Source organism: Rhinichthys klamathensis, unplaced genomic scaffold (genome assembly GCF_029890125.1).
Source record: "Rhinichthys klamathensis goyatoka isolate OS25496 unplaced genomic scaffold, OSU_Roscu_1.1 h1tg000101l_1, whole genome shotgun sequence".
Classification (NCBI taxonomy): Eukaryota; Metazoa; Chordata; class Actinopteri; order Cypriniformes; family Leuciscidae; genus Rhinichthys; species Rhinichthys klamathensis.
In genome coordinates, this window is record NW_026606640.1 from 546,029 (window position 1) to 560,477 (window position 14,449).

General features: G+C 34.9%; 2 protein-coding genes across 6 annotated transcripts; one reads left to right on the forward strand and one right to left on the reverse strand.

Annotated features, from left to right (window-relative positions):
• Positions 1-456: 456 nt before the first annotated feature.
• On the reverse strand, positions 457-6,973 carry pms2 (PMS1 homolog 2, mismatch repair system component). 2 transcript variants are annotated; one of them, XM_056253047.1, is made up of 15 exons: positions 6,720-6,973; positions 5,540-5,679; positions 5,371-5,457; positions 4,822-4,924; positions 4,476-4,659; positions 4,236-4,403; positions 4,003-4,100; positions 3,755-3,854; positions 3,574-3,658; positions 2,846-2,998; positions 1,924-2,767; positions 1,334-1,501; positions 1,148-1,248; positions 900-1,069; positions 457-720 (listed from the first exon to the last, which is right to left on the reverse strand). In XM_056253047.1, exons 1-15 carry the CDS (start codon positions 6,734-6,736, stop codon positions 577-579), a joined length of 2,562 nt encoding a protein of 853 aa, XP_056109022.1. In that variant the 5' UTR covers positions 6,737-6,973; the 3' UTR covers positions 457-576. The 2 variants fall into 2 exon arrangements, with proteins under 2 accessions (XP_056109022.1, XP_056109021.1); XM_056253046.1 differs by having other exon boundaries at positions 900-1,248.
• Positions 6,974-7,561: 588 nt separating this feature from the next.
• Positions 7,562-13,363, forward strand: eif2ak1 (eukaryotic translation initiation factor 2-alpha kinase 1). 4 transcript variants are annotated; one of them, XM_056253048.1, is made up of 15 exons: positions 7,562-7,909; positions 8,507-8,674; positions 8,770-8,906; positions 9,031-9,068; positions 9,663-9,762; positions 9,852-9,932; positions 10,039-10,135; positions 10,278-10,338; positions 10,427-10,787; positions 10,899-11,010; positions 11,249-11,355; positions 12,134-12,263; positions 12,469-12,548; positions 12,715-12,948; positions 13,079-13,363. In XM_056253048.1, exons 1-15 carry the CDS (start codon positions 7,738-7,740, stop codon positions 13,196-13,198), a joined length of 1,998 nt encoding a protein of 665 aa, XP_056109023.1. In that variant the 5' UTR covers positions 7,562-7,737; the 3' UTR covers positions 13,199-13,363. The 4 variants fall into 4 exon arrangements, with proteins under 4 accessions (XP_056109023.1, XP_056109024.1, XP_056109026.1 ...); XM_056253049.1 differs by having other exon boundaries at positions 12,134-12,251; XM_056253051.1 differs by lacking the exon at positions 7,562-7,909 and adding an exon at positions 8,153-8,375 and having other exon boundaries at positions 12,134-12,251.
• Positions 13,364-14,449: the final 1,086 nt, after the last annotated feature.

The window sequence follows — 14,449 nt, forward strand, 5'->3', positions numbered from 1 at the left end:
TGTTAGTTCATGTTAGTTAATAATACATTAACCAATGTTAACAAATGAGACCTTATTGTAAAGTGTTACAAAATATTTTTTTCTGAGAAAAAAGAAACAAACAAAAAAACTGTTAACCAAATATTTTTGGAGGCCATTGACTTCCAGCATACGGATACACAAAACAATAATATATTTCTCAAAATACCTTATGTTTCACATAAGAAAAAAACATCTTGCAGGTTTGGAAAGACATTAGGGTGGGTAAACCATGACATTTAAAAAAAAAAAAAAAAAAAAAAAAAAAATTGTGAACTATCCCTTTAAATTAATTATTCATATTCTATACAAGCACTAGGGGTTTATAGATTTGCACCTTTAAAATGTTTACTAATTTTTAAGAAATAAAAAATACAAAGCCTCCAAAAAAGTGACATTACAGTTAGATAAAGAATTAGGAGCTCAAACACATTAAAAAAACATGAGAAAGATGCTTTATTATAAAAAATACAAATAATAATAAAATCCTTAATTAAAACAATAGTGTTTGACAGTCAATATAAAATTCACAGGCAAACTCAGCAAAAATAAAGTGTTTCAGTCGGGAGAAACCATATCCAGATTAGCAAGGTGTCTCATGGTGGGTCTACCATGTGGACAATTCCAGGGCTGTTCAATTTCACCCATGTGAAGCAAAAGTTTCTTCATTTCACTGATGTTGAGGGCAGTGCCAACCATCACCTGTGTAAACAGAAAAACAGAACAAACTGTTCATATAAAAACTTAACAAAAAGAACACAAATATGCAACGGCTCAATCACAGACTCTGATCTTCCTTTACAAGTTTTTATTTGGGTTTATACAGGTGGATTAGAACAGGGTTGCAAAATATTCCTGTCTGAAAAGTTAGCTGCCCTCACCGATTTGCGACAAGCCCTGGATGCAAACATTTGCCTAACTCGAGAAGGTCGACACATGATTCCTGGACTGTCGCTAAGCATGAAGATGAGTTCTTCAATGTCACTTGGGCCAAAGGTCCAATTCTTACTTGTAGGTAAAGACACCAGCTTCACCCTCTCCATAACCTGAGCTGATAAACACACCACATCAATTTGAAGGAATATGTACCAGATACAATCCTGAAAATCTACTACAGTAGATAACCCACCATCCTCATCAATGAGGAAGTCAAATCCATTCTTTCTGAAGATTTCAAGGTTTTCCATGAGCACCGTTTCACTGATTGCTGGGAGGTGGAGATTTTGTGGACTGCATATGGAGAAAGAAAATATAAGTTAGCTTTAAAATAAATACCAGCTACCAGTTCCACTTATCTGTGCGGATTGTGACTTACACTATGAGCCTCTGTCCCTTTAAGACCGTATTCTGTTGGAGCATCTCAAAATTGTACTTTTCATCTGTGGCATGCTGGTCGATTATGAAAAGGTCAGATTTCAGCTTGGTGATAATAAAACCCAGGTTGAACTGACCAATGATTTCCATATCCTTGAACATATCTTTACTGTAAAGAAAAGTTGAAACCTTGTAAATGGCATATAAACTCATAAACATGATGATTGCAGTACTTCAAAGGGATAGTCAGCCCAAAATAATAATTCTTTCATAATTTACTCATCCTCAGGTTGTTACAAACCAGTATGCATTTCTTTCTTCTGCAGAACATATTTTGAAAAAAGTATGGTAACCAAACAGTTTCAGTTCCAATTGACTGCTATTGTAGGGGGGGAAAAACCAATGCAAGACAACGGACAGCAATGGTTAGCAACATTCTTTAAAAATAAATAAATAAATAAATTCATGTTCAACAGAGAAAAGTGAGTCATACAGGTTTGGAACAACATGAGGGAAAGAAAATGACGATAGAAGTTTCATTTTTAGGTGAACTATCTCTTTAAGAGCTCAAACTAAAAAGATCAGTCTAACCTTATTTCTTTCTTAAGCTCGTCCTCAGCACTATGGTTTTCTCCAGGGTTAATCTTCGCCCTGAACCGTCTATATTTTGGCTCTTGATCATTGTTCTCTGTCTTCTGAGCCTGCATCCTCTGTATCCTTTTACAAAGTTCTTGTAGAGAAAACTGCAAAAGCACAGTTTTCTTATGTATGCTGACAGGTGAATCCAATTGCTGGGAGAAATTCTTGTTTTTGGAGTCCACCAAACATGCTGGAGGTTCATCTTCACGTCTAGCTCTTTTAGCTTCAGGACTGAAGATTCTTTCCTGGTGTTGTTCTGACTTTGTCTCTGGCACCAAAGGTGCATGACTCCAGAACTTCTTATTTACAGGTTCATCAATAGTCTCAGCTTTAACATCAGTTTCATCATATATAATAGGGTGTAAAACTGACTTGTTTTCTGAATTGTTTTCATGTAGAATCTCTGGATCATCTTTTGCAGAACTTTGGTTTGCAGCCCCAGAATCATCAGCATCACTATCAAAGGTGCTTTTATATTTAGCTAAACAAACAGTCGATTTAATGGAAGTAACAGCCGCAAAACTTGGAGAGGATTTTAAAGGTGGCCTCATGTCAGCAACTTTTTTAGAGCAGCTCACAAAGGAAAACATCTTCTTCTGAGAAGGATCAGCACAAACAGCTTTATGACTAGACTGCTTTGACCCAATTCCTGGAGCCTGATGGTTTGAAAATGCTTGTTTAAGTCCTGCTAGATTGATGGAAGTCTTTGGGGGCCCTTCATCTGGAAGAGCTTCAGAGGCTGAAACTGGTTCACAATCTTCTGTACCAGTGCTTGTCTTAGTTGGTCTACCTAGGCCTTCAAGAGCAACATCAACATATATAATGACACTTCAAGACAACACATGAGCTGTCCTAAAAGGTCTGAAGTACTTACCTGTAATTGCTGGAGAAATGTGATTGAGACTTATTTTATTGACACCAATCTCAAACATAGCAATGAGTGAGCTTTTTAGAATGGCCAGCAAGAGTTTTTCCTCTTGTAGAAGGATTTGACGTTTGTCTGGAGTGACATTCACGTCGACACAGTCTAAAGTGAAACAAAGAATCAAAACACAGGATTAAATGAGAAGTTTAAAAATACTTCATTAAGCATTTATATTCTACATACTTTGTATTATATACACTACAGTTTAAAGGTTTCTGAATGACTATTTAAATATTTTCAAAAGTACAGATATACAGTAAATTGTTAAATATATATATTTTTTATATATTCTATTTTAATCTATTTTAAAATGTCATTTATTTCCGTGATCGCAAGGCTGAATTTTCAGTCTTCAGTGTCACATGATCCAGAAATCATTCTAATATGCTGATTTGGTGCTCGAGAAACATTTCTTTTTAGTATTAACGTGATTCTTTGATGAAGAGAAAGTTTAGAACAACAGTTTATTTAAAATAGAATTTTTTGCAACACCTGTCAAAAGTGACAGTAAAGACATTTAAAATGTAATTCCTCTTGCTGAATAAAAGTATTTATTTCTTTAAATACCTAATAACCCAAACTTTTGAACAGTAGAGTATACACTTATTTACAATCATATACAATATATTATATTATATAAAGTACACTAATTTCATTTCTTAATTTTTAAGTCTTACCTGAAGCGACAGTGATGTTTAGAGCGACAAATGGGTATTGATGCCGATTGTACATGTGATAAACCTCATTCACAAGCTTGGAGACCTGCAAATATTACAAACAAATATGAACGCATCATACTTATTACATATAATTTATTTACATTATAAACACAATAATACTTATATAAAAAGACCACACCTTTACTGGATCACAGGGTCTTTTATTGATAAAGAAGAACTGTCTGTCAGTAGCACTTCGACCAACACCATGATCCCCTTGTGACACAAACCCTTCGATGCTAGAATGCAATAATACACATTAAACATCACTGTACACAGGAATATCCAAGATATAATATGGTTTTCATTACCTAATTTGCGCCGAATTGGTAATAAGTCAATCGTAGATAGACCCACAAATGAATATGTTTACACAGAATAGCTTACATGAAAAGGTCTTTTGGAACATCTACCCCACAGAGACCATAGTCTTCCTTAATTGATTCATTGGGAGATATTTGTTGAAAGGGAATCAAACTTTGTAGCTGAGGACAAATAAAAATGTGACACAGTATGTTACTCTCAAACAACAGGGACAAACAATAATGCAGGTACTCTGTTAGAATAATATGATAGTGTGTTATGTTGGTCAATTTTGGTTTTAAATAGGTTATTCTCACCTGTTTAGGTCCAAACACAGCTCCAATGTTGTCTCTCATGCTGTTACTGCCGCTGGTGCACAGTACTGTGGTGCGCTTGCCTTGTCCCATCTGGTTAGTGCATGTAATACGCACACCAGTGGAGATGATGCAGTAGGATTGCAAGACGAAAATCATCTTGGAATAATCCTGTGAAGAAACTATTTAATTCCTTCCTAAACATGGATACAAACCCATGTACCCATATATATCCCCGCAGACCTTTTTGATGTTGCGCTGGAACTCCTTGTGTCGAACAGGTAACGTGGAGAAGAGCTTCTGAAGAGTGACGGTAGTGCCGTGCTGACGGGGATGCGGCACACGCTCAGTGAGACGACCATTGTGGTCATACACCAGCCGAGCTCCGATCTGAGCGCTCTCATGACAGGTCACGACACTAAGATCACTGCGGATATTGAACAGTGTATATTAAGGAAGCACTAGAGAGTTTAATAAAAAATATCAGTACATGATCAATTGTGAGATCATCATTGTGCTATAATCATCAGGCATTATGTAATGCTCATACTGTAAGAATTAAGAAGACACATACAAAGTAAAGTGTTACCTAAGAGCACAAAGTGAGCTGAGAGCTTCACCGCGGAACCCAAACGTCTCCACGTGTATCAGGTCGGAAAAATCTCTTAATTTAGAGGTATGATGTTTTAAAGCTGCAGATGTGGAGAAGACACAGATAGGTACACTACCCATCAAAAGTCTGGAATCATTAAGACTTTAAAATGTTTTTAAAAGAAGTGAAAAATTATTACTATTAAAAATGTAATATATTTTAAAATGTCATTTATTCCTGTGATGGAAAGCTTTCGGTCACATGATCCTTCAGAAATCCTTCTAATATTCTGATTTAGTGCTCAAGAAACATTTCTTATTATCAATGTTCGAAACCGTTGTGCTGCTAAAATATTTTTAGCATAGCATTTATTTAAAAATATTCATATCTAACACTAGAAATGTCTTTACGGGCACCTTTATTATATATATAATTGTATTATATATCTATGAAAAAAAGAAACATCTTAATTTTTATAAACTTTTGACCGGTAGTGTATGCATGCCAGACTCTTGTATGTCCAATGTTCAGAAAAAGGCAACTTACTTAGTCCCTCAAAGTTTTGCTCCTCTACACCCTTTCCATTGTCTGACACTTCCACCAACTCTGTTCCACTGTCTTTTAGCTTGACATCTGTAGGAAAACAAAACAATTGACCAAATGTAGCATTATCTCAAACGCAACGTTTCCTCATGCTGTCATCCCTTGAGCTCACCAACATTAGTGGCACCAGCATCAATGCTGTTCTCCACCAGCTCCTTCACAGCTGTGGCCAGACTCAGCACCACCTGTCCAGAGCAGATCTGATGCACAGACTGTTTGTCTATTGCCTTTATGGCTCCAGCAGAATCCATGCTAGGATTTTAAAATACAGACTATGAGAGCAAACAGCATGAAACATTAGTAAACAGTACTGTACAATACTGTAGTAAAACGTGTTTCCAGTATAGCAGACAGAGATGGGCAGTATTTATGATACATGTATTTCAAATATAAAATAGGATTTTGTCATTTGTATTTGATAGGGTTGATGAAAATGGCTTCATATTTTGTATCAAAATACTTTAGTGTTCTGTATTTTTGTAGTTTTAAAATACTTTGTAAGAAGTCTACATGATGACATCATAAAAATGCGGCCTCTGATTGGTGCCTAATCAATCGTTTGCCCAGACATGTTGAGATCAGAACAGAAAATTGATCCATATGGAAGAAGGTGGTCAAGGTAAGAAACGTGCAGGCTGCCAGTTTTCCATATATATTTTTTTTTTGCATAAATTGCAATAATTTTTAACAGTTCATGACAAGTTTTGGTGTTCGTTTTAGTAGTAGTGTTCTATAAATAGTTGACCAATTTACATAATGTTCTTGAAAACTAGTATACCGAGCAGCAGCCCCACAGTTAACATTAGCTTGCTACTTTCAGGCTATGTTAAGTTGTAAAAAAAAATAAAAAAAATAAAGTTGCTATAAATACAAGTGCTATAGTTGTCATTGAGTCGGTATTGCTGATGCAAAATAGGCCCTTCGTTACCAAACACCAAGTAACTAAATAAGGATACAGTTATGTGTCATTCGCATACTGTTAAACTGTTGGTTAACGTTACTTTAAAACTAACCTTCATCTGGGAGATCACCGGGATATGTGAATATTTGATCTGTTAACTGGTTGCATATGTCAGATTTATTGCATGACTCGATACATGGTGTGGCTGCTGTACTTTGTGGTTTATTTTGATACACTTAAAATTAAGGTATTTGGTATTTTATTTTAAAATACATTTTGATGTATCTTTGCCCAACCCTGATAATCTCACTTGTCTAGTCTAGTGTTATTTCTCGTTGTTATAGTGTAGAAACCTATTGGAAACGGAATATGCAAAGCTTTAAAAACTTACCACGAATCTGACATCATTTCTGTAACAGTATGGTTACAGACGCTTAACTTTGCATTGTGGCTATTTTGATAGCTTTTGCTCCCTGCGGTATTCAGAAGAAACAAGGAGCAGGAATTGAATGTGTTTTCATTGCTCAGTGTGAAAAACCAATTATTAGTCAAGAAAAAAAAGCTATGATAAACTACAAACTATATCATATATACCAATAAACGCACGCGCATTACTGCGTCGCTCTACGCTGCTTAGTCTGAATACGTTCCCGCCCGCGTCGTGACGCAAACCACCAGGTTTACCACGTTTTGCGTCCGTGACATGTGATCAACTGTTGCCTACTGTCAATTTGTACCGTCGGCTGTTGTATGATCATCTTTCTTTTTTTATTACTTTGTTATGCCAAGTTAATCTTTAACTTAATGCATTTTTCCCCTGTGCATCTATGTGGAAACAAATTTTCCAAAAACGGATATATATATATATATATATCTATATTATATATATATTTCTCCAATTCTCCTAGTTTAATAATCAGTTAATTTTATTGATGTATAATTGCGATGCTTTGTAACAAAACCAAAGTACCAATTTTAACGTTTTATTTTGAAACATTTCATCATCCTGCACGTGGTTGTCTGGGTAGGGACTGTGTGCAAAGTTCAAATCTGATAATTGCCGAAACTGACACTGACACAACAAAATTGTCAATGTCATTGTCTGTATAGAGATCCAAGTAGACTAAATCTACAATCCATAAACCAAACGTATATTCGATTAACAGTTTGATGCATTATGGTTTTCTTTGTTCATCATATATGAAGACAGTTTTGAGATACTTCCTTACTCCTGTCCCTTCAAACATGGCAGGCTACTGTCAGTTTACGATGATATTTTTATTCGGCCAGTTTTAAAACTTGTGAGTGGGGTTTGCCCAATCAAAAGGGTTGGGTTTTCGAAAGTTGACCCTTTGTGAATAGATCTAATGAATGTGATGCACTGAAGTGTTTTTTCAGAAAAAAACGTCATGTTTCACAAAACAGAGACTCTAATGGCAGAAGAAAGTTCGAGTAGCGGTGTAGTTTCCAATCTGAAAAGCCGTAGCCTTCATATCCGACGGGGCCTTTTCACTCAAGACAGAGGACCTAAAGGAGGAATGTTCAGCCTGACAGATACGGAGGATGACGTCCAATTTGACAGTGAGTGCACTCCAACGGCAATATTGTACAGCCCCTTTTATTCATGGCATAGCACTGTTATCAGAGTAGTCTCTTAAAACAAAACAGGGCGTCTGTAAAAATTGGTGTTAGTTCTATAATTAATATTTACTCTTTTTGGATGTTAGAGACTGTAAACATCAGGTACAAAAATTGTCAAAGTAGTATGTCCAAATGACTAAAATGTAATAATGCAGTTTAAAATATAATTAATATTATACTTAATATTTCATCTGTGGGACGTTCTTAGGGGTGTGGGGGGTAACTTGAAACTGTTTCAAGCTGATAAGTGACTTAGACCTTACCCACCCCTGATGTACAAACAAGATGCAGCATTGGTATATTTATATTTGCTCAGCTGTTAAGAGGGTACAGTAAATGTTTGGTGTCTAAATGGATTCAGCGGGAAATAACATTATAGCCTTAATTGCCAAAGTTATTGCTGAAGGTAAGACACCTCCAATCCAAGTTGTTTTAGACTAATTTTGGTCAATTTCTTTATATACATATATTATTATTATTTTTAATATTCAAACATATTACTATTCACCAGCCTTTGTATTTTCCATATAAATCCAGCCTCAGACTCAGACAATAACTGTGAGGTGTTGCTGGCGGGGAAACAGTATCCGTCGATCCAGGAATTTGCCTCTGCCATTCCCAACCAACTGCTGCTGGGATCTCTACTGGAACACTTGTGCTTTGTTTACGAGAGTGATCCCACACGCTCACGCATGCTGTTTAAAGGTAAGCGTCATTGATATTAGCTTATAAAAGGCAAAAATTTTAAAATTTACTATTTGTCTTAAAATGTATGTTCTCAAATGCCTCTGTTGTTTCAGTGATGGGCCAGCATTTAGCAGCCATGAACCTCCTCTCTCCGCTGGCTATCAGTGATGAGTTCAGCACAGTCCGACTACAGCATAACCGGGCGTTCACAGAGCTCCTGCATGCGACCAGCTCATCGCTTTTCCCACTGGTAATACAACTTAATTCATCATCAATGTCTTTTTTTTTGTTGTGATTTCTGTCCAGCTGTTGCTTTCATCAACAAAACCAAAATTCTTATTTTGCCCTATCTGTTCATCTTTTGGATTTTGCAGGAACATAGATATTTGAGTACAGAAGGCCAGAGTCTAAGGTGAAAACATTTACACTTGTAGCACCTCCACTTACATTGCTTTGTAATACTGTTCAAAAGTTCAGGGTCTGTCAGATAGGGTCAGATTTTTTAAAAGTATATTATATGCTCACTAAGGCTGCATTTTTTTTATCAAAAATACATTAAAAAAAGAGAAATATTATGAAATATTATTACAATTTAAAATAACTTTTCTAATTTAATTTATTTTGAAATCTTATTTAGTCTTGTGACGGCAAACCTGAATTTTCAGCATCATTACTCCAGTCTTCAGTGTCACATGATCCTTCAAAAATAATTTGAATAAGCTGATTTGGTGCTCAAGAAGCATTTCTTATTATTATCATGATAATGTTCAATGTTGAAAACAGTTTGCTTTATATTTTGTGGAAATCGTGATATATTTGAGGATTCTTTGATGAATAGAATGTTCAAAAGAACAGCATTTATTTGAAACCGAAATAATCGTGCTTTTACTTTTGGTCGATTTAATGCATCCTTCCTTTTTAAAAATCGTAATGACCCCAAACTTTTAAACGACAATTTATAGTATTATAACATTTTAAATAATTGAGATATGCTTTTCTATCCTAGAACCAAAGATGGTCTTTTCCAAGCACAGACATCTCGTTACCTTAGTGAATTTGAAGAAATCGCAACACTGGGTAAAGGATCCTATGGCAAAGTGTTTAAGGTAAGAAAAAGTTTTAATCATATTGTGCTCCAAAGATGGAAACCACATATTGTTGAAAGGTGAGCACTAAAACAGTCATACTATTTTAGGTCACAAACAAGCTTGATGGTCAGGAATATGCTGTGAAAAAAATTCTAATCAAGAAAGTAACAAGAGACGACTGTATGAAGGTAAAGTATGTCACAGATTCAGTTATTATAGTTCTAATATACCCCCATATCTGTATGATTTAGATATTATATGCCATAACATGTCTTTTTTTTTATCTCCTCGCAGGTTCTTCGAGAGGTTAAAGTGCTCTCCAGCCTTCAGCATTCCAATATCGTTGGCTATCACACTGCATGGATGGAGCACGTTCAGCCTGCTGTGAAAAGTACATTTTTATAATGTGTTCTCAATAACATCGGTTACATTAGGAGATATACCCATTTAAATCATATTTAGGTTGTATTCAGTATTTCTGGAATCATACAAAAATGGTGCAAACTTGTAAAATTTTCTGTTTATCTCACTAGATCCAAAATCCCTTGTTTCACAAACGTTTCCAGCATTAGAGAAACCATCACAGAAAGATGGGTAAGAAGGTTTGAAACATTTTGTCCAACACAAATAACTTATTGTAACACGTTTACACTAGTATATTTGAAAATGCATCTTGCTTCAGGTGCACGCAGGAAAACACTAACAGCAGCAATGGATCGTCCATTGTTTTTGAACATTCTGAACAAGCAGAAGCCAAAGAAAACCAGGCTACAACAGAAAGCATGTCAGTGAAACCCTCAACGTCAAAAGAAGAGATGGGACATGCTGTTTGCCCCAAAAATGTCCGCAACCCACAGAACTTTGTTCCATGTGTGTTTCTGGGAAAGCCTCGCTCTATGGTGAGCAAATGCCCTGCAGCTAAAAGGGACAGCTCAACACTCTCAGGGGACGACCTCAGTCAAAACAGACTGGAATTGAACAATAACAATAACTCTTACATTGATATGGATACTACTGAATGGTCCGAAAAGCAGGCGCAAGAGGTATACGGTCCACTGAATGTAAACCATTAATTTAATTGAAATGAGAAATAATTATCTTGTAATCTTTTACAATGTTGTTTATATTATGTTTATGCTTGTTCCTGCCAATAGGTTCAGTTCCACTTAATGCTTTATATACAAATGCAGCTTTGTGAGCGATCTCTGAAAGACTGGATACAAGAAAGAAACTCAAGAACCACGACGGGACTCTTGATGTCAGTAGGTGAGATCACTTTATTCATAAGAGTTATTATATTTTACAGTATTTAAACATTTATACTTCCTTCTTTAGAAGTCATTTAATAGGTAGAATGTCTCATACACTTAAATACACCCTTCCTAAACAGGAAAGACAAGAAAAACTGATTGGCAGAGCTAGATGTTTTGAACCTACAATCACAGCTTATAATTATATTGTTGAATTATTTGGAGCAATTTTTAACCAATACATTCATCCACAGATCCTTGTGAGTCATTAGACTGTGAACACGCATTGAAGATTTTAAAGAAAATACTTGAAGGAGTGGAGTACATTCATTCCCGTGGTATTATGCACAGAGACCTAAAGGTATGTGTATTTATTTTGTTGGTTTACATAACTTGGTATTGTGCACCATACATTTTTCTAGTTCATGTATCTGTAAACTGTAGCATTTGTTTAAAATGATAGGAGGCCTAGAGTTTTGATAACAGATATTGGGCAGGTGTGGCACAACAATGTGCAAACTTGTGCTTTTGAGGTTAAACTTAATACTAAATCGCACTGAACAATTACTTTATTAATTTTACTGATACATCCAGTGGCCTCATAACAGTTTATAGCCAGCATAACATTTAACAGAATTAAAAAAATAAATGACCATCGGGCCCTAGAAAAGAAGTTGCAGTCAATTTGACCAACACTTTCCTTATCCCTTACAAACAACCTCTTTATCTGTTTGTCACAGGAAGGTTTGATAGTTCTGGTAATACCCCTGAATCCCCTTTGGATCTTCACACATATTGTACTTAACAAAAGGCTAGAACACACCTATGGATTTCCTAAACAAATCAAATTTTCATCAGCGATTAGGTTAAAACTGTTAATTTTGGATATTTATTACAGTGGATATTCTATCTGTGTAACAATAAAAACCTGATAAATTAAAGAAATAAAATAATTTATAATGTAAAATCTGTACTTGAACTGCTGCACATTATGGGACCACTCCCCATTATTTATTTAGTTTAATTAAAAAGTTAGTGCTAGTATCTCGGTTTAAACTACTCTATTAAATTGCTCAAATTTACTGTGTTTTATAGTGTTTGTTTGTTGCCAATTAAAATGTACATTTGTTTATTTACAGCCTAGAAACATTTTCCTACATGGACCTGAGTACCATGTGAAGATTGGGGACTTTGGCTTGGCTTGCCAAAACATTATAACGGACGAGCATGAGCAGCTGCCCTCCAGCTCTCATGCAGGTGTAAACACAGGTGACAGAACTATTCACAAGAGCAAATGACCATTATTTTAGTTATTACAAATTCTGAACTCAAACATACTTTTTTTTTTTTTTTTTAATATTTTGAATATTCTTATTTTTCTGTTTGTTGCAAAACTACTGCTGATTTAATAGCAGGTAACATTAAATGGCAGCTCTGAATTAATGCAACCTTGGACTAAACAATTTCTTTTCAGACTCAGCTCACACTAGTGGAGTAGGAACTTTTGTTTACGCTGCCCCAGAACAACTTGAGGGTTCTCACTATGATTCAAAGGTAGGGCACTGTGAACTGAAGCTACAAACTGTTATAAATGTAATGTCTATCCAGTTATTTCTGTTGTTTTATGTGCTGTACTTCAATGTTTGACTGTTTCATCTTAGGCACATACTAAAAATGTGGTAGAAGAACTTAATGCTCAGTATTTGTTTCATTTATACAGTCAGATATGTACAGTATAGGAGTGATTGCGTTTGAGTTATTCCAGCCATTTGGGACTGAGATGGAGCGTGCGCACACACTTGGAGAACTACGTCAGAGCAAGATCCCTAACACACTGTCTAACAACTGGCCACTTTTGGCCAAGTATATCAGTCTGCTGACCAGCTCTGATCCCTCAATGCGACCAAGTGCATCTCAGTTACTTCAGAGTGACCTCTTCAGCACCAGTGACATGGTATGTGTGGTTTTAATGTTGAACAAAACAAATGTGATCTACATATAGCCTCATTTTAGTTATCCTCATATTTTGAAGGAACTTGTAACTCTGTAAAAAAAAAAACATGTGTTTTCATTCTTTATTGTAGGTTATCCACAGTTTAAAGCGCAAGATTGATGAGCAAGAAGAAGAAATTGTTCAGCTCAGGAGACAGATCAGTGAGCTACAGATCTCTCAAAATGCAATACACAGTCCAGAAAAGACATAATAATAGCAGCTCTTTTGTACTGCTATAAGTTCTCAATACTTGTAAATTATGTAAATTGTTGTTTGGAAATGGTTGTATGTGTGAGTGCAGCTATGTATATAAATGAGTGCCATATTTAATGTTACAAAAGATCTGTAAAGTAAAGTCCCATGCCAATAGACAGTGCATTAGTCTCCATTTATCTGACTCTTGAAAGCTGAGTAAATATATATATATATATATATATATATATATATATATATATATATATATACACACACACAGATATAGTACCAGTCAAAAGTTTGGAAACATTTATTTTTAATGTTTTTGAAAGAAGTCTCTTATGCTCAAGCCTGCATTTATTTTATAAAAAATACAGAAAAAACAGCAATATTATGAAATATTATTACAATTTAAAATAATGGTTTTCTATTTTAATATACTTTAAAATATTCTGAATTTTCATCAGCCATTAATCTAGTCTTTAGTGTCACATGATCCTTCAGAAATCATTCTAATTTGCTGATTTGATTTTTTTGGAAACTGTGATACTTTTTCAGGATTCATTAATGAATAAAAAGTTAAAAAGAATAGCATTTATATTTCAAAAAAAGGAAGAAAAAAATTGCTGACCCCAAACTTTTGAATGGTAGTGTACAAAAAATTATATTTTAAATAAATGCTGTTCTTTTTAAACTTTTTATTCATCAAAGAATCATGAAAAAAGTATCACGGGTTATAACAAAATATTAAGCAGCACAACTGTTTCCAACATTGATAATAAATCAGCATATTTGAAGGAAATAAATCACTTCATCAGTTTTATGAAGGATCATGTGACACTGGAGACTGGAGTAATGACTGATGAAAATTAAAGGGATAGTTCACTTCAAAATGATAATTCTGTCATCATATACTCACCCTCAAGTTGTTTCAAACCAGTATGAATTTCTTTCTTCTGCTGAACACAAAGGCAGATATTTTGAAGAATGTCAGTAATCAAACAGTTAACTGGACCCATTGACTTCCATAGTATTTTTTTCCCTACTATGGAAGTCAATGGGTCCAGTTAACTGTTTGATTACTGACATTCTTCAAAATATCTTCCTTTGTGTTCAGCAGAAGAAAGAAATTCATACAGGTTTAAAACAACTTGAGGGTGAGTATATGATGACCGAATTTTCATTTTGAAGTGAACTGTCCCTTTAAGCTTTGCATCACAGAAATAAATTATATTTTAAAGTATATTCAAATGGAAAACAATTATTT

Excerpts from the sequence above, each read along its gene's own strand:
- pms2 (XM_056253046.1), bottom strand. Across the intron at positions 2,768-2,845 it reads CATTTCTCCAGCAATTACAG|GCCTAGGTAGACCAACTAAG; the intron begins GTAAGTACTTCA and ends TTGCTCTTGAAG. Across the intron at positions 1,502-1,923 it reads GAGCTTAAGAAAGAAATAAG|TAAAGATATGTTCAAGGATA; the intron begins GTTAGACTGATC and ends TTTTCTTTACAG.
- eif2ak1 (XM_056253048.1), top strand. The coding sequence starts at position 7,738 with ATGTTTCACAAAACAGAGACTCTAATGGCAGAAGAAAGTTCGAGTAGC. Across the intron at positions 10,136-10,277 it reads CGTTCAGCCTGCTGTGAAAA|ATCCAAAATCCCTTGTTTCA; the intron begins GTACATTTTTAT and ends TTATCTCACTAG. Across the intron at positions 12,264-12,468 it reads TCATGCAGGTGTAAACACAG|ACTCAGCTCACACTAGTGGA; the intron begins GTGACAGAACTA and ends ATTTCTTTTCAG.